The sequence below is a fragment of the Dipodomys merriami genome, unplaced genomic scaffold (genome assembly GCF_024711535.1).
Source record: "Dipodomys merriami isolate MVZ:Mamm:240054 unplaced genomic scaffold, mDipMer1.0.p SCAF_57, whole genome shotgun sequence".
NCBI lineage: Eukaryota > Metazoa > Chordata > Mammalia > Rodentia > Heteromyidae > Dipodomys > Dipodomys merriami.
Window position 1 is genome coordinate 4,720,492 of NW_027206146.1, and position 19,720 is coordinate 4,740,211.

The 19,720-nt window shown below is 51.9% G+C and overlaps 2 protein-coding genes across 4 annotated transcripts; one reads left to right on the forward strand and one right to left on the reverse strand.

Annotated features, from left to right (window-relative positions):
* Positions 1–420: 420 nt before the first annotated feature.
* Positions 421–3,664, forward strand: Izumo2 (IZUMO family member 2). Of its 3 annotated transcripts, none has more exons than XM_070000912.1 (7): positions 421–658; positions 748–822; positions 981–1,067; positions 1,264–1,284; positions 1,926–2,006; positions 2,486–2,609; positions 3,543–3,664. In XM_070000912.1, exons 1-7 carry the CDS (start codon positions 424–426, stop codon positions 3,583–3,585), a joined length of 666 nt encoding a protein of 221 aa, XP_069857013.1. In that variant the 5' UTR covers positions 421–423; the 3' UTR covers positions 3,586–3,664. The 3 variants fall into 3 exon arrangements, with proteins under 3 accessions (XP_069857013.1, XP_069857014.1, XP_069857015.1); XM_070000913.1 differs by having other exon boundaries at positions 751–822; XM_070000914.1 differs by lacking the exon at positions 1,264–1,284.
* A 5,333-nt stretch (positions 3,665–8,997) lies between these two features.
* Znf473 (zinc finger protein 473) lies at positions 8,998–19,629 on the reverse strand. Its single transcript, XM_070000397.1, has 5 exons — positions 19,473–19,629; positions 16,599–16,736; positions 12,348–12,471; positions 11,289–11,357; positions 8,998–11,072 (listed from the first exon to the last, which is right to left on the reverse strand). The coding sequence occupies exons 2-5, from the start codon at positions 16,695–16,697 to the stop codon at positions 8,998–9,000; spliced, it is 2,367 nt and encodes a 788-aa protein (XP_069856498.1). The 5' UTR covers positions 16,698–16,736; positions 19,473–19,629.
* Between the last annotated feature and the right edge of the window lie 91 nt (positions 19,630–19,720).

The window sequence follows — 19,720 nt, forward strand, 5'->3', positions numbered from 1 at the left end:
ACTAGCCTTGAGCCAAACAGCTCAGAGACCGTGCCCAGGCTCTGAGTTCAAGCTCCAGGACCAAGAGGGAAAAAAAAACAAAAACAGACAATATCCCAAAACAGAATGTGTATGTGTATGTATATACATACATATGTCCTGTGTGTACTGAGTGCGTGAATTCCAAAGGTATGAAAAAAAACTCCAAAATCCACAGCCCAGTTGTTCTTGCAACACTAGGATTTGAACTCAGAGCCTTGCACCTGCTAGGCAAGCACTCTACGGCTTAGGTCTCGCCCAGGCCACGCCCACAGCCCTTCTTTCTTCCTATTGGCCTGGAACTCTCCTGGCTCCTAAGGCCACGCCCATCCCGCGCGGCAACTTGGCAGCCCGGCCCCGCCCTCCAGGGCCCCGCCCCATGACGTCACAGAGCCCCTCCCCGCCATGCCTGCAGCCTGGGCCCTGGCGCTGGTCGTGTGCGCCCTGGGCGGCCCGGTCGCCTGGGGCTGCCTGCAGTGCGACCCCTCCGTGCAGAAGGACCTGCAGGAGCTGCGCTCCGCGATCGTCCCGGCCCACTTCCCCTCCGAGGGCCTGCAGGAGCGGGCCCTGGCCCTGCTGTCCGGCATGGAGGGGCCCTTCTTCAGGGACTACGCCATGAATGCCTTTGTGGGGAAACTGGGTGTGTGCTGGGGTGGGGCCGGGAGGAGGGGGAGGTTCCTCCCGAAGTGAGGGGGGACCCCCTGGCATGTCCTCCCCTCTCACCCCCAGAAGTAGATCGCATGGAAGGCATCAGGACCCTTATCAAGAACGAAACCCAGGACTTACGGACAAAGTCTCTGACAGGTGGGACAGGAGGGACGGAGGCTGGCTCCAAAACCCTGACATCAGACCGGGTCTCCCCAACAATCTCTGATTAGGGGTGCTTGGACGGTATGTGTGCAGGGGAGCTGGGGAGGGCACGCTGTCCCCATTCCACAGCCGTCCGGGCCTTCTTTCCCCAGACCTTCCCCTCCTGGAGGCGCTGGTGGGCTTCAGGGAGAGGGTGACCAAGGAACTCAAGAAGGCGCTGCGCTCCTATGAGATGAAAGGTGCCTTTCACTGTTTCCCAATCAGATCCCCTCCTCCTCTTCCCCTCCTCCCAGCCAGCCAGATTTTTCACTTCCCTGTAATATTCCTTTCTTTGCTTTCCCCAGAGGCACTGCCCACTCCTAGATCCATCCCTCCCCAATTAAATTGTCAGACCCCCATCCCAGCCCTGCTCACCTGGTCTCTTGTCTCTTGCAGCCTGTGATCATAAATTGTGCCGTGAGTCCTGGATTTTTCGTCTCTTCCTCCCTTCTCCACCGTCCTGTACCTTTTTACCCTGTTCTTCCCCCCCAATCCAGCCCAGCTACCACATAGCCTTCCAAAGCCATGATTCCTGAAGATTCAAAGACTGCCTTTTAGAAGCAGATTAAACTGGATGTGCAAAGAAATCATTTTCCAGAAGGCAAATCAGGATAGGTTAGAACATGCTTCACCAACAAATAAGCCCTACATTCTGAAGTCTAGTACAATCAAGATGTGCATCTCTTATTGAGTGCTGGTGCTCACACCTGTAATCCTACCTGAGATCTGAGAAATGCAGTTCAAAGCTAGTCCAGGCCAAAAATTTTTTTAAAAAGTCTTTGAGACACTTATCTCCATTTAACCAGCAAAAAGCTAGAAGCTCCTAGGCCCTGAGTTCAAGTTCCAGTTCAAGTGTGTCTCAACACACACACACACACACACACACACACACACACACACACACACACACCATTATTTCTCATGGGACTTGTCAGTACATTTGACCACAGTTAGTCTGCCAGGCACTGCACTTCCTACAAAATTCATGGGTCCAAGGGGACCTCATCTCTTCTTTCCACCCCTGCTAGCTCTGCCTATCCTCCCTTTCCCCTGTGTAGGCTTGCTCAAAGAAGAGGTCTTGGATTGCTTAAACTGCCAGAAGATCACTTCCATGTGTATCAGGAACAAATACTGCTTTGGTAAACTGATGGGCCAGGGATGTGGACAGCCATGCCCCCTGCGAGCCACGCCCCTCGAGCCACACCCCCCTGCAAGCCAGGCCCGAGGCTCCCCATTGCAGCCTGAGGTTCTGCCCTTAACCAATGGCTTACAGCATGGCCAAGCATTTGCTCCCACATTCTGAGAGTCACTGTGTAGTTATAAGCCAGCCAGGCATGGTGGCTCAAGCCTGGGATCTGAGGGATGAGAGTAGACAGCCCAAAATAATATTCCTGAAGCCACCTATAGGGTTGGCAAGTCATGAGTGGGTGCGCACACCCACACACACCCACCACACACACCCCCACCCACCAATGGTACTGTCAATGCCCTGGAGACCAAGTGTAGAGACACCTTGAAGCCCAGCCTTGTCCCTCCTTGGGGTGGGAGGCTAAGAGAAGACGGGGGGGGGAATATGAGGTTACAGAAGGAAGGGGCTCTCTCACCCCCCCCCCCCCAGTGGACGGACAGCCTCGCATGACCCTGAAGTACAAGGACAGCAACTATCAGAGTGACATGAAGTTCGTCGGCATCTCTGTGTCTGTGCTTGTGTCTATCCTGGTCTTCCTGGCCATCCTCATCTCGTGAGTCAAAGCCCCTCACCCCCAGTCCCCAACTGGGCCCTTAAAAATGACCCCACCCAGAGGAGTACTGGTGGCTCATGCCTGTAACCCCAGCTATTCAGGAAGCTGAGATCTGAGGATCCTCAGTTGAAGACAGCCTGGGCAGGAAAGTCCATGAGACTTTTTTAGCTCCAATTCACAAGCACAAAGCTTGTATGGAGGTGTGGCTCAGGGAGTGGAGTGCCTGCCTACCAAATGCAAGGCCTTGAGTTCAAACCCCAGTACCCTCCGTCGCTAAGGAATGAATGAGCTGGGAGCTCCTAGCTACTTGGGAGTCTGGAGTTTGGAGCCTTTAGCTTGCTAGGCAGGTCATCTGCCACTTCAGCCATGTGCCCAACTCTAAAAGCTGTAGTTAAGCTGTGTCCCTGTGGCTCACACTTGTAATCCTAGCTACTCAGGAGACTGAAATCCGAGGATTGTGGTTCAAAGCCAGCCCAAGCAGGAGTCTATGAGACTCCTCCTCCCCTCCAAGCCCCCAGGTCATGGGCTTTGAACTCTGGGCCGGGATGCTGTCCCTGAGCTCTTCAGCTGAAGGCTAGCGCTCTACCACTCTGAGCCACAGTGCCAGTTCCAGTTTTCTGGTGATTAATTGGCGAAGAGTCTCACAGACTTTCCTGCCTGGGCTGGCTTTGAACCGAGATCCTCAGCAATCAGCCTCCTGAGCTGCTAGGATTACAGGCATGAGCCACTGGCACTTGGCTGTGAGATGTTTTTTTTCCAGCAGTGGGGTTTGAGTGGGAAAGAAGTCTTACAGACTTTCCTACCGTGGCTGGCTTTGAACCGAGATCCTCAGCTCTCAGCCTCCTTTTAATAGCTGGGATTACAAGCATGAGCCACTGATGCCCAGCGTTGGCTCAAAGTTCTCTAACCTCCAGACTTTTTTTCTCTGACCAGGGCTCTCACATACAGGGAAAACCGGAAACTCCTGCTGCGGTAGGGTAGTGGTTTGGGGAAGGCTTGTAAAGGGAAAGGAAAAGAAGTTTAATAAAATAGATGACAAATTTCTTTTTTCTTTCTTTCTTTCTTTTTCTTTTTTTTTTTTTCTTTTTGGTTGGTCATGGGGCTTGAACTCTGGGCCTGGGCACTGTTCCTGAGCTCTTCAGTTCAAGGCTAGTGCTCTACCACTTGAGCCACAGCATCACTTCCCATTTTCTGGTGGTTCATTGGAGATGACAGTCTCACGGACTTTTCTGCCCAGGCTGGCTTTGAACCAAGATCTTCAGATCTCTGCCTCCTGAGTAGCAAGGATTACAGACGTGAGCAACCAGTGCCCAGCCAGATGACAAATTTCTTAATGCCTCTTTTACCAGGGACCAGTCTTACCCACCCCGACCCCCACCCCCGGTATCTACCTGTTTTTCTTTGTCCTTCCTTGTCTTATTTTTTGTCCGTTGTGGGGCTTGAACTCAGAGCCTGGTCATTATCCCTAAGTTTTTTTGCTCAAGGCTAGCACTCTACCACTTTGAGCCAAAGCTGTAATTCTGGTTTTTAAGTGGTTAATTGGAGACGAGAATCTCATGGGGACTTTTCTGCCTGGCTGGCTATGAACCATGATCCTCAAATCTCAGCCTTTTGAGTAGCTAGTAGTAGTGGTATGAGCCACTAGTGCCTGGCCCTCTAGCTGTTTCTCTAATGATCAAGTGCTCCTCGGAGGGTTGAAATCCGGGAGACGGGGGGCTTATTTGGGGGACACTCTGCCTGCCTCACTGGAGGAGGAAGTACTTCATGTAGGAGCAACAGGGGACCCTCAATGGCCATTTGGTTTTGGTTTGTTTTTTTTTTTTTTTTTTTGGTCCGGTCGTGGGGCCTGAACTCTGGGCCTGGCCGCTGTCCCTCAGCTCTTCAGCTCAAGGCTAGCACTCTACCACTTGAGCCACAGCACCACTTCCGGCTTTTTTCTTTTTGCTTATGTGGTGCTGAGGAATCGAACCCAGGGCCTTAGGCATGCAAGGCAAGCACTCTACCACTGAGCCACCTTCCCGGCCCAGTCTGTGAGATTCTTATGGCCAATTGCCCACCAGATCAGAAAACCAGAAGTAGAGTTGTGGCTCAAAGTGGTACAGGCAAGCCTTGATTGAAAAAGCTCAGTGACAGCACCCAGGCCCTGAGTTCAAGTCCCATGACCGACAAAAAACAAAAAGAAGAAAAAAACTATGGGGCTTAAATGCGGGCAAGGAAGAGAAGTTTGATGTTTTTTCCTAGAATCTGACATGAGGGCTTCGTATGTCTCTGTGTCCAGACAGTTAAAGCCACTGCACTCATAGAGAAAGCACTCAGATTCATCCTACTAGAATCATGAGGAAATAAGCCTGGTGTTTTCAGATCTTCAGATTTCTTTTTTTTTTTTTTGGGGGGGGTCTTGTCGTGGGGCCTGAATTCTGGCCTGGGCGCTGTCCCTCAGCTCTTCAGCTCAATGCTAGCACTCTACCACTTGAGCCACAGCGCCACTTCCGGCTTTTTTCTTTTTGCTTATGTGGTGCTGAGGAATCGAACCCAGGGCCTCATGCATGCAAGGCAAGCGCTCTACCACTGAGCCACCTTCCCAGCCCCAGATCCTCAGATTTCTTAAGAGAATACAAATTCAGATCTGTATGTGCAATGTCTCCAGTAGTGTTGGAAACTATGTATTTAAGATAAGTCAAAAAATGCTGCCTCCACGAAATGATGGGAAGACTTTGGAGGCTCAGTGTTTACTTTTAGATTTTATATTAATAAGAGATTAGCAGGGGGGCGGGGGAAGGATGGGAAGGGATGGGAAGGGGAAACAAAGGAGGAGGCTACAATGCTTGATAAGAAATGTACTCATTATCTTGCCCATGTAATTGTAGCCCCTCTGTACAGTATTTTCACAATAAAAATAAAAATAAATGAAAAAAAAGAGATTAGCAAAGAAAAGTGTCATGTGACTCAATTCTGCAGGGTTTACTACAGAATCCTCTGCTCCTGAGTGTCTGAATGGTTGCCCTAGATACTGTTATCTTACAAGGTAGGCGGGTGTTTCTGTAAAGCCCGTCTACTGATTGGCTGAAATCTTAGCATCAGTTTTTACACATGCGCAGTCGAGTGCGATGCGGCTGCACCAACCAACCTTTGAACTAGAACTGGCTGCCGCGCAGAGGATTCTGGGAATGGTAGTTTGGGGCCTCATACCTCGCAGACTCAGTTCCTCACGGGGCTCCAAGTGTCGCCTTCTTTGCCGTCGTGCCAAGGGAACGCAGCCCACATACCCGCGGCTCTTCGCCCCTGTCCCAGCAATAGCCCTTCTCTTTCCCTCCACCTTGAGCCTCTGCAAGGCAGAGCGGCCGGCTTCGTCGCTACATCTTGGGTGCGGCGTAGCTACTTCAGGGTGGCTGGTCGCCATGACGACTGCCCGGGTGACGTCGTGGCGGGTGTGCGCGGCAGGGGGCGTGGCTACCGCTCGGTACTCGGCGGTGCTGAGCCGCAGCCAGCCCGCACCCAGCTCCCGAGATGGCGGAGGTGGCATCCAGTGGCCTCACGCTGCCCTTTGCGTAACCGTGAGTCGCGTTGTGGGTTGCTTTTTTTTTTCTTTTTAAGTTTGTTTTAAAAATATCTTCTGGCTGCAAGTCCAGACGCTCCTGTTACCTGCATGGGAATTTTCTGGGAGAAAGGCACCAGGAATGGATAATTAAACTGTGCCTAAATTATAGTGCCAGGAGAGCTCCTGGCGAGCGCCGTCTGGGACAGGGGGCGACAAGCAGTTATTAAAGAATTCCAGCCCAGCAATTATTTCTCTATCAGCCCGGGATGCTGAGGTGTACCTGTGGGAACGCGGGAGAGCGGCTGCCCTCTGTGGTTGGGCGGGGTGGGAATGGGAGGAAGCTTGCCACCAGCCGGGCTGTGAGAACCCGCTCTGGCAGGAAAAGTCGGCGCTTTCCACGAGACGTAGAAGGAAAAGCAGAGGGAACAGCAAAACAAGTCATACTGTGGGAACAACTAATAACTTAATAATAGCAAGGGTTTCTAAGGGTGTTTGCTGTCACATACTGTTCTAATGGCTTTACTTGTATTGACTTATTCAGATCTCCTAAATTGATGAGGAAGGTGTTAATTATCTCCTTGTGTATAATGAGGAAACTGAGGCAAGGGTTCAGTTTTGAGGGAGTGTCACCCAGTCAGCGGGATTAAGCATGGGCATAGAAAGGTTTAGTCCAAATGCAAAGATGTAAGCACTGAGGCCTGTCTTCGGCTATGTTTGGGATACATACAAGGGCTACAGGTTTAAATAGACAAAAAACTGGGGACAGGTCTGGTTCTAGTTGTAGCCTGATTGGCTGTAATTTCAGCACTGTTTGGAGAAGTTGTTACAATGTGCAAACCACCATGATCAGGATAAAGCAGCCATTGTTGCCTTGTGGATGGTCTGTTTTGAGGAGGATCTATTGCTGCTTAGGGATGGCTTGGGCCCTAGCTTGTATAAATGTTATCCATCAGTCCTGCCCTTTCTGGGTACTAAGTTGATCACGGTGTCTGCAGAGAGAATGGCTCAGAGAAAAGACACATATAAAAATGGAAGCACGGGGCTGGGAATGTGGCTTAGTGGGAGAATGCTTGCCTAACATGCATGAAGCCCTGGATTCGATCCTCAGTACCACATACACAGAAAAAGCCAGAAGTGGCGCTGTAGTTCAAGTGGTAGAGTGCTAGCCTTGAGCCAAAGAAGCTCAGGGACAGTGCCCAGGCCCTAAGTTCAAGTCTCAGGCCTGGCCAAAAAAAAAAAGGAAGGATAGCTGGGAATGTGGCTCAGTGGTAGAGCGCTTGTCTTACATGCATGAGGCCCTGGGTTTGATTCCTCAGCACTACATAAGCAGAAAAAGCTGAAAGTGGTGCTGTGGCTCAAGTGGTAGAGTGTTAGCCTTGAGCTGAAGAGCTGAGGGACAGCGCCCAGGCCCAGATTTCAAGCCCCACTACCAACAACAAAAAAAAAAAAAAAAAAAGGAAGGAGGGATGTCAAGCTTTTCTCAAGCTTTTAATTAATTCATGGATCCAAGTAAGTAGTCAGTGCTTTTCAGCAAAGCAGGTTACATACTTATCACCTGTCTGCAGAACAGATTTTAACTAAAGTTATAAAAGTACCCGAATAGAATACAGAACTTCATCATCTCATTAGAGATTCAGTACAGGTTCAGCAAGAGACCACTTAGGAAATATTGCTCTGCTCAGAAATAACTAATTCTGACCACATAATGATAGGAGAAAGTGCTTACAAGAGAATATTAAAAACCACAAAAACCCCAGTTATGTATCTCTGGTGATTATGAAAGTGTAAACCATATACATATGTACCAACACAAGGTAGGCAAACCACTGCCAAAATAGCTAGTGCTGAGAGGTTTATTTTTAGCTCAGTTTCTTGGCAGAGATCCCATAGGAAGGGGCCCCTGTTCCCCCAAATTTACACAGAAGGGCACCGAGAAATGATCCATGTAATCTAAACCCAGAGCCATCCGTGAGCCAGCATCCTCCAGCAGGACAGATGCAGCCCTTACTGTGCACGCAATGGGTCTGAATTGAGGGAGGCTAAGGAAAGAACTGGCATGTGTTAGGAACAGTAAGTTTTAGCCATTTGCATTGAGAAGTTGGCATGTACCTTTGGTTTCCTGACGATTCATTAAGAAGAAAACTCAAGAGCAGAGATGAAAAGGAAAGGAAAAGGCTGGGAAGGTGGCTCAGTGGTAGAGCGCTTGCCTTGCATGCCTGAGGCCCTGGGTTCGATTCCTCAGCACCACATAAGCAGAAAAAAAAAAGCCGGTAGTGGTGCTGTGGCTCAAGTGATAGAGCGCTAGCCTTGAGCTGAAGAGCTGAGGGACAGCACCCAGGCCCAGAGTTCAGGCCCCACAACCGGATCCAAAAAAAAAAGAAAACGAAAGGAAAAAAGGCACTTAACACCAGGGGCTGAACAAAAACTTAAAAAGCAAAAAACAAAACAAAAACACCCACACACAAAACACCAGTTAAAACTCAATTATATATAGAATATGAGCTTTGGTAAACAAAATTTACTAGTTCTTTTAATATGAAAGCATATATTCATGTTAGAGTCACATGTCACCCTAGCTTGTGCTCAATGAACAATTTGTGCTAGGCATGCGCATAAGTGCTGGCCGACATTCACCTGTCAGTCTTCACCAACAGCCCTGAGGCAGGCAACTGTTAATCCGGATTTACAGTTTGCACTAAGGCCCAGCGACACCTTGGATCCCTGAGGGTGAATTCAGGGAGACTGGCTCCAGGTCTACCCAAGAATGCTACCCAGCTGTTCAATCTCTCTATTTTCCTGGCTTTACTGAAACTCTTTAGTAACAAGGAGGCGGCTTGCCATGAGTTGAGCTCAACTGACCTGAGGAACTAATAATCCAGACTTGTGGGGCTCTGCTGCCCCCGAGAGGCTGTGGCTGGTATTGCTGCTGTCGGCGTGCCACCGGCGTGAATGTCTGCTAAGCCCTGGGCAGCTCCGGAAGGTTTTCTCACAGTGTGGACAGTGATAAGGTTTCTCGTGGGTGTGGATCCTCCGGTGCTGACTGAGATGGGCACGGACAGCAAAGGGCCTGCCACACACGTCACACAGGAAGGGCTTCTCCCCTGTGTGCGTTCTCTCATGCCGGCTTAGGTTAGCTCTCTGGGCAAAGGCTTTCCCGCAGTGGTGGCAGGTGTGGGGCTTCTCCCCCGAGTGCACGCGCAGGTGCCTAGAGAGGCTGCAGCTCTGCCTGAAGGTTTTCCCACACTGGGCACACGGGAAGTGCTTTCTGGCGGGGTGCGATCTCTGGTGCTGAGTGAGGCTGCTCCTGTGCGTGAACATGAGGCCACACTGTGTGCATTTCAGAGACTTCTCTGTGGCATGGATGAACGGAGGCTCTGAGAGGTGGGAGCTCTGGGGATGAGGGAGGGAGCTGCTGAGACCAGCCTTCTCCTGCAGCCTCACCCTACAGTGGGTGTTCAGGTGGTGATCGAGCTGTGGAGCATGGCGGAAGGCTTTCCCACACCCCGGGCACACAGAGGCCTGGGCTCTGGCATGGATCCTCTCATGCTGTGCCAGGTGTTTGCGGAGGCGGAAGCTTTCCCCACATCTGCCACACCTGAAGCGGGCACCATGTTCCCCCATGACATCCCCGCCCGCATGGAGGCCTGACTTCTGTCCGCTGTGACCGGCCAAGTGACAGTGCAGGGTGGAGCCGCACACGAAGCGCTCACCACAGCGGGGACACTGGTGTGGGGCCTCGATGACGTGGCTTCTCTGGTGCCGCTCCAGATGTTCTCTGCAGCTGAAGGCCTCATGGCACTGGGCACAGCGGAAGAGCTGCCCTGCGCTGTGACTGGACTGGTGACGAAGGAGTTGCCTGGCATGACTGAAGCTCCTGGTGCAGTGCGGACACGGGTGGGGCCTGTCCCCCGTGTGGCTGCGCTGGTGATCGCGGAGGCGCCCACGCTGGCAGAACGCCTTGCCACAGGTGCCACACTGGTAAGGCAGCTTGCCCGCGTGGCTCCACTGGTGGCGCCTCAGGGTGGTGGCATGGCTGAAGGCTTTCTGACACTCGCCACATCGATAGGGTTTCTGTGCCGTGTGGGCCGCATGGTGCAGGGTGAGCGTGGCCAGCCGCCTGAAGGCCTTCCCACACTGCTGGCACTCAGCCGCAGGGGTGGCACGTGTGGCACGCATGGCAGTACTACAGGAAGGGCTTCTTGCAGCCGAAGGTCGCTTGGTGGTGCTTCTGCCTGTCTCCCTGTGGCTTTGGCGGTGGCCGGCCAGCTGCGAGGCCCGCGTGAACGCACGCTCACACTGCTCACACTTGTAGGCCTTCACGATTCGGAGAGGTTTCTGGCACCAAACACGCTGAGGGTGACATGCATCTGGGGCCCCACCTTGTCCCCAAGCGTGAACTCTCTGATGGCGCTGGAGGTCCACACTCCGAGGAAAACACCTCCCACACTCTTTACATGCGTGGGCTTTGGACCTGGGCTGAATGGGCCACACTAAAAAGAACACACGCTGGCTGAGGCCCCTCTGGTCGGCACTCGTGGGGGACTTCTCCTGGGCGTGGACCCCCTGGTGCTCCACGGGGTGGGAACCGAAGCTAGAGTTTCCCCACTCCTCCTGCCTCGGCTCTGCACTGCTGTCCTCTTTTGACCTGCCTGCCAGGAGGCTCTCTTCAGGACTCTCTCCAATGCGAGGGAGGTTCCCGGGATGGCTGCCGTGCTTGCATGGCATGGGACTCTCTTCATGGGTGACCTCAGAGCCCAAAAGGTTTTCTAGATCTCCCAGCAAACTCTCTAAACAGTTGTCGCTTAAACAGGATTCGAAGCTGGGGGTCCAGCGGCTGTCTTTAGCAAGTGCATCCAAAATCTCCTGAGGGAGTCCATCTTCCAAGGACTCCTGCAGCAGGGGGGAGTTCCTGCTCTCTGATGAGTCTGGAAGAGAGGCCCAGAGGGGAAGTGGGGGCCTCCCCTGGCCAAGTCAGGAAGGGAGGGAGGGAAGAAGGGATGGAAGGAGGGAAGGAGGGAGGGTAGGAGGGAGGGAGGGAGGTGGGATGGCAGGTGAGGTGGGATGGCAGGTACACCATGCCAGTCTGAGGAAGCCTGAGGTTGTGGGGACCCGGCCGTACCAGGGCTCTCCCTTCCACTCACTTGAGCCCATCACGTTTGGCCTCTCTCTGCCCAGAGCCTGTGGCTCTTCTTCTCCATGAGGATGGGAGCCTGGGGAGAGGGAGACACTATCATCAGGAATGGGGGGGAGTAACCTTTGGCTCCCAGCTGTGAGGGCCCGGGCATAAAGAATCTGGCTCAAGCTGGCAATAGTGGCTCACGCCTGTAATCCTAGCTACTTAGGAGGTTGAGATCTGAGGATCATGGTTCAAAGCCAGCCCAGGCAGAAAATTCTGTGAGGTTCTTATCTCTAAAAAAGAAAAAGTTGAATGTGGAGGTATGGTTCAAGTGGTAAAGCACTAGCCTTGAGCAAAAGAAGCTCTCGAGGCTAGGAATGTGGCTTAGTGGTAGAGTGCTTGCCTAGCATGCATGAAGCCCTGGATGTGAATCCTCAGTACCACATACACAGAAAAAGCCAGAAGTGGCACTGTGGCTTAAGTGGTAGAGTGCTAGCAAAAGAAGCTCAAGCACGGGGGCTGGGAATGTGGCTCAGTGGTAGAGTGCTTGCCTTGCATGTATCGAACCCTGGGTTCGATTCCTCAGCACCACATAAGCAAAAAGAAAAAAGCCGGAAGTGACGCTGTGGCTCAAGTGGTAAAGCACTAGCCTTGAGCTGAAGAACTGAGGGACAGCGCCCAGGCCCAGAGTTCAGGCCCCATAACTGGATCCAAAAAAAAGAAAGAAACTCAAGGACAGTGCCCAGGCCCTGAGTTCAAGCCCAGGACTGGCCAAAAAAAGCCAAAAGAAATTGCAAACTGTGACTTCCTGCAGTGAATCCTGTGGAGACCTGACCCCCAAAGGCACAGTTTGCAGACAGAAGGTAAAGTGGGTGCTGAGTTGAAGTGATGGTGACATGGGAGGTTTGTCCGGTGGTGGCCGGGGATGGGATGCATGTGTGGTCCCCCCTTTCCCTTCCCCTAGGAAGCCTGAGTCCACAGACATGGAGGTCTGTCTTCCTTACTGAATCATTGGGGTTGTGGGCTTTGTGGACCAGGGGCGTCCCCAGCATTTGCCATGGGGCATCAGGATATTGAAACTCACTGGGCATGAGGTCCGGGCAGATGTCCAGCGCCGCCTCCCAGAACAGGGGCTCCTGGTCCAGACCCAGTGGCTCCCAGTCATCCACAGTGATACCCAGGCCAGTGTCCGCCAGGACATCCGTGTTCTGAAATGCAAGCGCATGGTGGCCACCTAGGGGATGGGGAAACACCCACCAGCCCATGCCAGGTCCACAGTGCCCAGTGCACCAGATCTCTTGGCACAAATCAGCCCGGCCAGAACCTGGAGGAGCGGGACACTGCAGAGAGATCAGCCCTGGATAGGGAGAGGCCACCACCAGTGCCATGGGCAGGGCTTGAGCCCAGGTTTGCCTGGCCCCAAATCCACCTGTCTCCTGCTTTTTGGGTTCTTGGTCTCTTTTAGTTTTAGTTCAACATTTTTTTGTTGGTGCTGGTCATGGGGCATGAACTCTGGGCCTGGGTACTGTCCCTCAGCTCTTCAGCTCAAGGCTCTACCACTTGAGCTACAGAGCCACTTCTGGCTTTTTCTGTGTATGTGGTGCTGAGGAATTGAACCCAGGGCCTCATGCATGCAAGTCAAGCACTCTACCACTGAGCTACCTTCCCAGCCCCTTAGTTCAACATTTTAACCCATCATTGAATCCCAAAGCCATGAAGCATGCACACTGATGTGCCGGCCATTTTCCTCAGCTAGAGCAGAGGATGGCCCAGCCCCTGCTCTCAGCCAATATCACTCTGCAGGTGTTTTGTTCTGTTTTGTTTCTTAGGGACAGGCTGTAGCCCAGACTGGCCTGGAACTCCCCATCCTCCTGAGTGCTGGGATTACAGGCATGTACCATCATGCCCAACTCTGTAGCTGTTACCCCCTACACACCCTTTACCTCAGCTGGGCTCCGGACCTAAGGTCCCACATTCTGCATGTGGCACCTGCTTCCTTGTGGTATTGCCAGATTGCCCCTCTGCCCCTTGCATTTGCTGGAAACTGGTGAGAAGGGCTGAGGCCTGATTTGTGGGTGTGGCCTAGTGACACCAGGCCCACAGAGGCATGTGGCTCCCATCCACTTTCTAGTCACGGCTTTCTCCATTCAGAACTTCTAAGCTCTTTTTTTTTTTTTTTTTAAACCCCCTCCATTGTCTAAGCTCTTTTTAATAAAAATCCAAACACTCAAGAAGCAGATAAGTCGGGCTGGGAAGGTGGCTCAGTGGTAGAGCGTTTGCCTTGCATGCTTGAGGCCCTGGGCTCGATTCCTCAGCACCACATAAGCAGAAAAAAAAAAAAAAAAAAAGCCAGAAGTGGTTCTGTGGCTCAAGTGGTAGAGTGCTAGCCTTGAGCTGAAGAACTGAGGGACAGTGCCCAGGCCCAGAGTTCAGACCCCACGAACGGACCCCCCCCCCAAAAAAAAAAGCAGATAAGCAACTTGAGAGAAGGTGGAGAAACAGTGGTCACACTGTCATGGCCCACTGCGCATGCACAATATAAGAATGAAAAGCAATGGGACTGGGAGGTTGGCTCAGTGGTAGAGCGCTAGCCTTGAGCTGAAGAGCTGAGGCACAGTGTCCAGGCCCAGAGTTCAGGCCCCATGACCGGACCCCCCCCCCAAAAAAAAAAAAAAAGAATGAAAAGCAAGCCGGGCTCCAGTGACTCACGCCTATAATCCTAGCTACTAAGGAGACTGAGATCTGAGGATCGTGGTTCAAAGCCAGCCCAGGTAGGAAAGACCAATAAACCACTAGAAAACCAGAAGTGGCACTGTAGCTCAAGAGGTAGAGCGCTCGCCTTGAGCTGAAGAGCTGAGGGACAGTGCCCAGGCCCAGAGTTCAAGCCCCATGACCAACAAAACCAAAACCAAAAAAAAAAAAAAAAAAAAAGAATGAAAAGCTGGGGGTTGGAAGTTCGGGTTTTTGGTTTTGTTTTGTTGCCAGACCTGGGGCTTGAACTCAGGGCCTAGGTGCTGTCCTTGAGCTTCTTTTTTTTTTTTTTTTTTGTCAGTTGTGGGGTTCGAACTCTGGGCTTGGGCGCTGTCCCTCTGCTCTTCAGCTCAAGGCCAGTGCTCTACCACTTAAGCCACAGCGCCACTTCCGGTTTTCTAGTGGTTTATTGGAGATAAGAGTCTCTCGGACTTTCCTGCCCAGACTGGCTTTGAATTGTGATCCTTAGATCTCAGCCTCTTGAGTAGCTAGGATTACAGGCATGAGCCACTGGCACCCAGCTCCTTGAACTTCTTTTGTTCAAGACTAGCACTCTACCACTTGAGCCACAGCCCCACTCTGGCTTTTACAGTGTCTGTGGTGCTGAGGAATCGAATCCAGGGCTTCTTGTTATTGAAATGACCCTGTCTCTAAGGACGAGTCAAAATGGTTTATCCAACCAGGGGCCGGTGGCTCACGCCTGTCATCCTAGCTATTCAGGAGGTTGAGATCTGAGGATCATGGTTCAAAGCTAGCCTGGGCAGGAAAGTCCGTGAGACTCTGATCTCCAATGAGCCACTTAGAAAACCAGAAGTGGCACTGTGGATCAAGGGTAGAGCGCTAGCCTTGAGCTGAAGAGCTGAGGGACAGTGCCCAGGCCCGGAGTCCAAGCCCCATGACTGACCCCCCCCCAAAAAAAAAAGGTTTCTTCACAGGAGCCAGATCAGAGGGCCTGAGGGGAGGCCTCCCCTTCCCCAGCTCCCAGTCTACACTGGACAGGCCCCTGAAACCCCAGAACCAGCAGTGGAGTGCACAGGAAGACAAGGGCAGAGATGTGGCACTGGGAAGCCACAGAAGGCAACAGGGTCACTGCCTTTGATCTGGGTGTCAGACTCACATGACAAGAGCTGGGCACACAGACACATGTTAAATCTGGCCTTGGCCTTGATTGCTCAGTCTGCTACACAGACATGAGACACCCCAGTGGACAGTCTGAGCGACAGCCATGGCATTAGGGGCTGAGGGAGCCAGGGAACAGGGGAGAGGTAAGCCTCCTGGAGTGGGGGGGGGGGCGGACATCCACCCAGGACCAGTAAGAGATGAGCAGGTGTTTACCAAGTAGAGAAATGCATTCATTCAACAAACCTCTCCTGAGTCTTGCTGTGTAACAAGCCTGTGCTGGGCATCAATGGCTCACACCTGTCATCCTAGCTACTCAGGATGCTGAGATCTGAGGATCTTGGTCCAAAGTCAGCCCAGGCAGGAAAATCCATGAAGCCTTTTTTTTTTTTTGGTCGGTCCTGGGGCTTGAACTCTGGGCCTTGGCACTGTCCCTCAGCTCTTTAGCTCAAGGCTAGTGCTCTACCACTTGAGCCACAGCACCACTTCCAGTTTTCTGGTGATTCACTGGAGACAAGAGTTTCATGGACTACTTTTTTTGGTCGGTCCTGGGGTTTGAACTCTGGGCCTTGGCACTGTCCCTCAGCTCTTTAGCTCAAGGCTAGTGCTCTACCACTTGAGCCACAGCACCACTTCCAGTTTTCTGGTGATTCACTGGAGACAAGAGTTTCATGGACTACTTCCCTGCCCTGGCTGGCTTTGAACCATGATCCTCAGATCTCAGCCTCCTAAGTTGCTAGGATTAGACATGAGCCACCAGCACCCGGCTCTGTGAAACTCTTTTTTTTTTTTTTTTGGGTCCGGTCATGGGGCCTGAACTCTGGGCCTGGGCGCTGTCCCTCAGTTCTTCAGCTCAAGGCTAGTGCTTTACCACTTGAGTCTGAAACTCTTATCTCCAATGAACCACCAAAAATACTGGAAGTAGAGATGCAGTTTTAAAGTGGTAAAGTACTAGCCTTGAAAACAAAAACTCAGGGACAAGGCCCAGCTTCCCCTCTACCTCCTCCCCCCCCCCAAAAAAAAAATCCCATGCAAGAGCTGGGTCAGGTATTGTAGCCAGCAGGGGCAGGGGCAGGGGCAGGGACAGCAACACTGAGGTGAGTGAGGCTACTATGGATGCACAGAGGGCGGGCAGAGGCCCCAGCAGGGCCAGAAATAGCGGGGCTAAGCCGGGGAGGACATTAGCAGGACATCCAGGCAGAAGGCACAGCCAAGGCAGAGCACCTGGCAAGTGCAGCATGACATCTGGCCTCTAGGGCAGGCACTGGTTATCTGGGGAAATGGCAGATGATGCTGGGATGAGCTGAGGAACCCATTTTTATCCCATAGCCAATCGGGGTTCCTGGAAGGACCCCCTGAAAGTCTGGATTGTGTAAATGGCTTGGGAGTCAAGGTGAGGCTCAGGAAAGGCACGCTGCTGTTCCCTTGGAGACACTCCATGAAGATGAATGGATTTTCGACTCACCTGCCAGTGGTCTTGGGGCGGCTGCTCCTCCCCCTCCATATCCATGACTGGCAGTGCTGCCGATTGTCCCCATCCTTCCAGGGCTGATTCCCCGTCCATGCCGAGCCCTCTATGTCCAGAAGTGGGGGCCCAGTCTCCCTGCAGCAATCACAATGACACCCATATTTATTAAAACTACACCCACCATTTCCACTGGTGGGCCTTGTGCTAGGAATGTGTACTACTAGTGATGGCGTGGAGCCTTGTCCCCAGCCATGTTTGTTTGTTTGTTTGTTTTTGGTCAGTTGTGGGGCTTGAACTCAGGGCCTGGGCACCGACCCTGAGTTCTTTTGCCCAGGGCTAGTGCTAGAGCCACAGCACCACTTCTGGTTTTTGAGTGGTTCATTGGAGATAAAAGAGTCTCACAGGTACTTTCTGTCCAAGCTGGCTTCCTATCGTGATCCTCAGATCTCATCCTCCTGAATACCTAGGATTACAGGCGTGAATCCACTGGATCCCAGCTCCAGCCCTATTTTGAATTGTTATTTTCAGGATAGGATCTTGTTCCCTACCTGGGCATGCCACTGAGCTGCTTGCCACCTCCTGCTTCCCATCATCCCTGACATCACACGCATGCGCCAGACACAATGTCTGGCTTCTGTCCATAGAATCAGTTTCCTGGACTTTTCTACCCAGCCTGGCCTGGCACCAACATTCTCCCAACCTCATCCTCCCACTGTACCCAAATGTGGGTTGACAAGGGTGGGGAAGAGGGTCCCACAAACTTTTTCTGCCTGGGCAGCCATCCTCCTCACTGCTGTGTGTCAGTACAGCAGGGGGTGCTTTATACCAAGTGTTTCCTGTATACTTGACCCAACCAGAAATGAGTCCTGTGTCTAACTGAATTGCTAAGACTGCTTTTTGGGTTTCTGATTTTCTTCTTTAGGATTTGTTGGTGAAATCGGAACTCAGACCCTTGTGTGTGTTAGGCATTCTACTCCTTGAGCCATGTGCTCTTCCCATCCAGCCATTTTTGACTTTACTTTTCAGAGCAGGTCTTTCCAATTTTGTTCAGGTGGCTGGCCTCTGACTACAATCTGCCTACCATATATACCCATCCTATGGAGCTGGGATTACAGGTGTGTGCTACCATTCTGGGCTTGGTTTTTGTTGTTGTTGTCTTGCTGATCATGGGGCTTGAACTCAACCTTTTTTTGTTCAAGGCTGATAATGTTCTACCACTTAGAGCCACAGCTCCACTTCCAGTTTTCTGGTGATTCACTGTAGACAAATTGAAGTTACTTGGACTTTCCTGTACATGCTAGCTTCCAACTGTAATCCTCAGATCTCAGCCTCCTGAGAAGCTGGGAGTACAGGTGTAAGCCACCACCAGCAGGCTCTAGGCTTGTTTTAGGTCTCTTTCTGCCTAGGGTTGGCTACTAATCTCAGGATCCTCACAATCTCTGCCTTCCACTTAGATAGGATTTCAGGCCTAAACACTATACCTGTATTTCCCTAGGATTTGAGCCAATTCACCTCCCAAAACGGTTGTTTTTTTCTACACCAGCTATCTTGACGGTAAAGTTTCTCTTCTTATCAGTGTGAATCCTTGCGGAAATACTTGACAATAAAGCACTGGCCCCAGATTCCACTGGTGTCTAGATTATGAAATATGCACCCTATTACTTTTATAAAATCTGAATAAAAAATACATATTCTTCAGTATGTTCACAAATTAAATTAAATTAAATTAAAAAAATACATATTCTTGAGGTGATTGTTTGCCAAGGGCATTTTTGGGGGGGGGGGTCCGGTCGTGGGGCCTGAACTCTGGGCCTGGGCGCTGTCCCTCAGCTCTTCAGCTCAAGGCCAGGGCTCTGCCACTTGAGCCACAGCACCACTTCCAGCTCTTTTCTTTTTTGCTTATGTGGTGCTGAGGAATTGAACCCAGGGCCTCATGCATGCAAGGCAAGCACTCTACCACTGAGCCATCTACCCAGCCCCTGCCAAGGGCATTGAGAGGAGAAAAATGTAGGATTGAGTTTGCTGTGAATTTTTTTTTTTTGGCGGGGGGAGTTCTGGTTGTTTCTTGGCTTTTAATTATATGGAAACTGAGGCCCAGTGGAGGGGGGAGGATCTGACCAGACTGAGACAGAAGTCTACAACCATAGCCGTGGGGCCTGGGGCAGCACAGTAAAGCTCTAAACGCCAGTGGCTCACACCTGTCATCCCAGTTCCCCAGGAGGCTGAGATCTGAGGATCGAGGTGCAAAGAGCTCGCTTTGAGCAAAAGAAGCTCAGGGACAGCGCCTCAGGGGCAAAATTCGAGCCCCAGGACCGGCAAAATAAATAAATAAATAAATAGTGAAATACTTCCACCTCTTCAAAAATTCCTATTCATCTCTCAAGACCACAGATCAGCCAACTGCTTCATTTCCTCAACCCCAAACTGAAATAAAACAGTCACCGGCCGGCGCGGGGAGCCCGGGGAGCCCGGGAGTCAGGGCCCGGCCTTCCAGGCTCTGAGAAAGGACTCGAACTTCCAGCCACTTGACTCCCTAGGCGATGCGCCCTAGCCGTTCTGTCATCCCTCGGGGAGTCCGCTAGCCTCCCGCTCGTTCCCGGCGACCTCCGCCACCGCCTCCGCAAGGATAAATCGACGCCTCCGCAACTCCACGGATCCGGCCACTCAAGTCCTCGCACGTTCGCCGCCACGCAGTAGTGTCCGCCTACGAACTACACTACCCAGGACCCACCGCGCCAAGCACCAGGACTACATTTCCCAGAGGACTGTGCGCCTTCGCGTCCCTTCCAATCTGCGCCCCGCTGGACACGCTGAGAAATGGGAGTAGGGGTAGTTCAGTAGTCTAGATTTTAGCCATTAAAATGCCTTTACCTTGTCCAGCCCTTCCAAAGCTTTTTCCTTTGTTGAAGCTGGAGCTAAAGGGTTTCCAGGGAAACAAGTGGAGGAAGAGCATTTCTGGCAGGAGTAGGGGTAGGAAATGGTAACATAACCTCTGATTGGTGGAGAGCGTCTGCATTTCACCTCTATTGGCTTCACGTTAGCACTTGAGCAATACAATTATAGAAAATGCTCCGTTGTGGGTGAGCGATGAGGGATAAACCTTCACCCTCTTCAGCCCG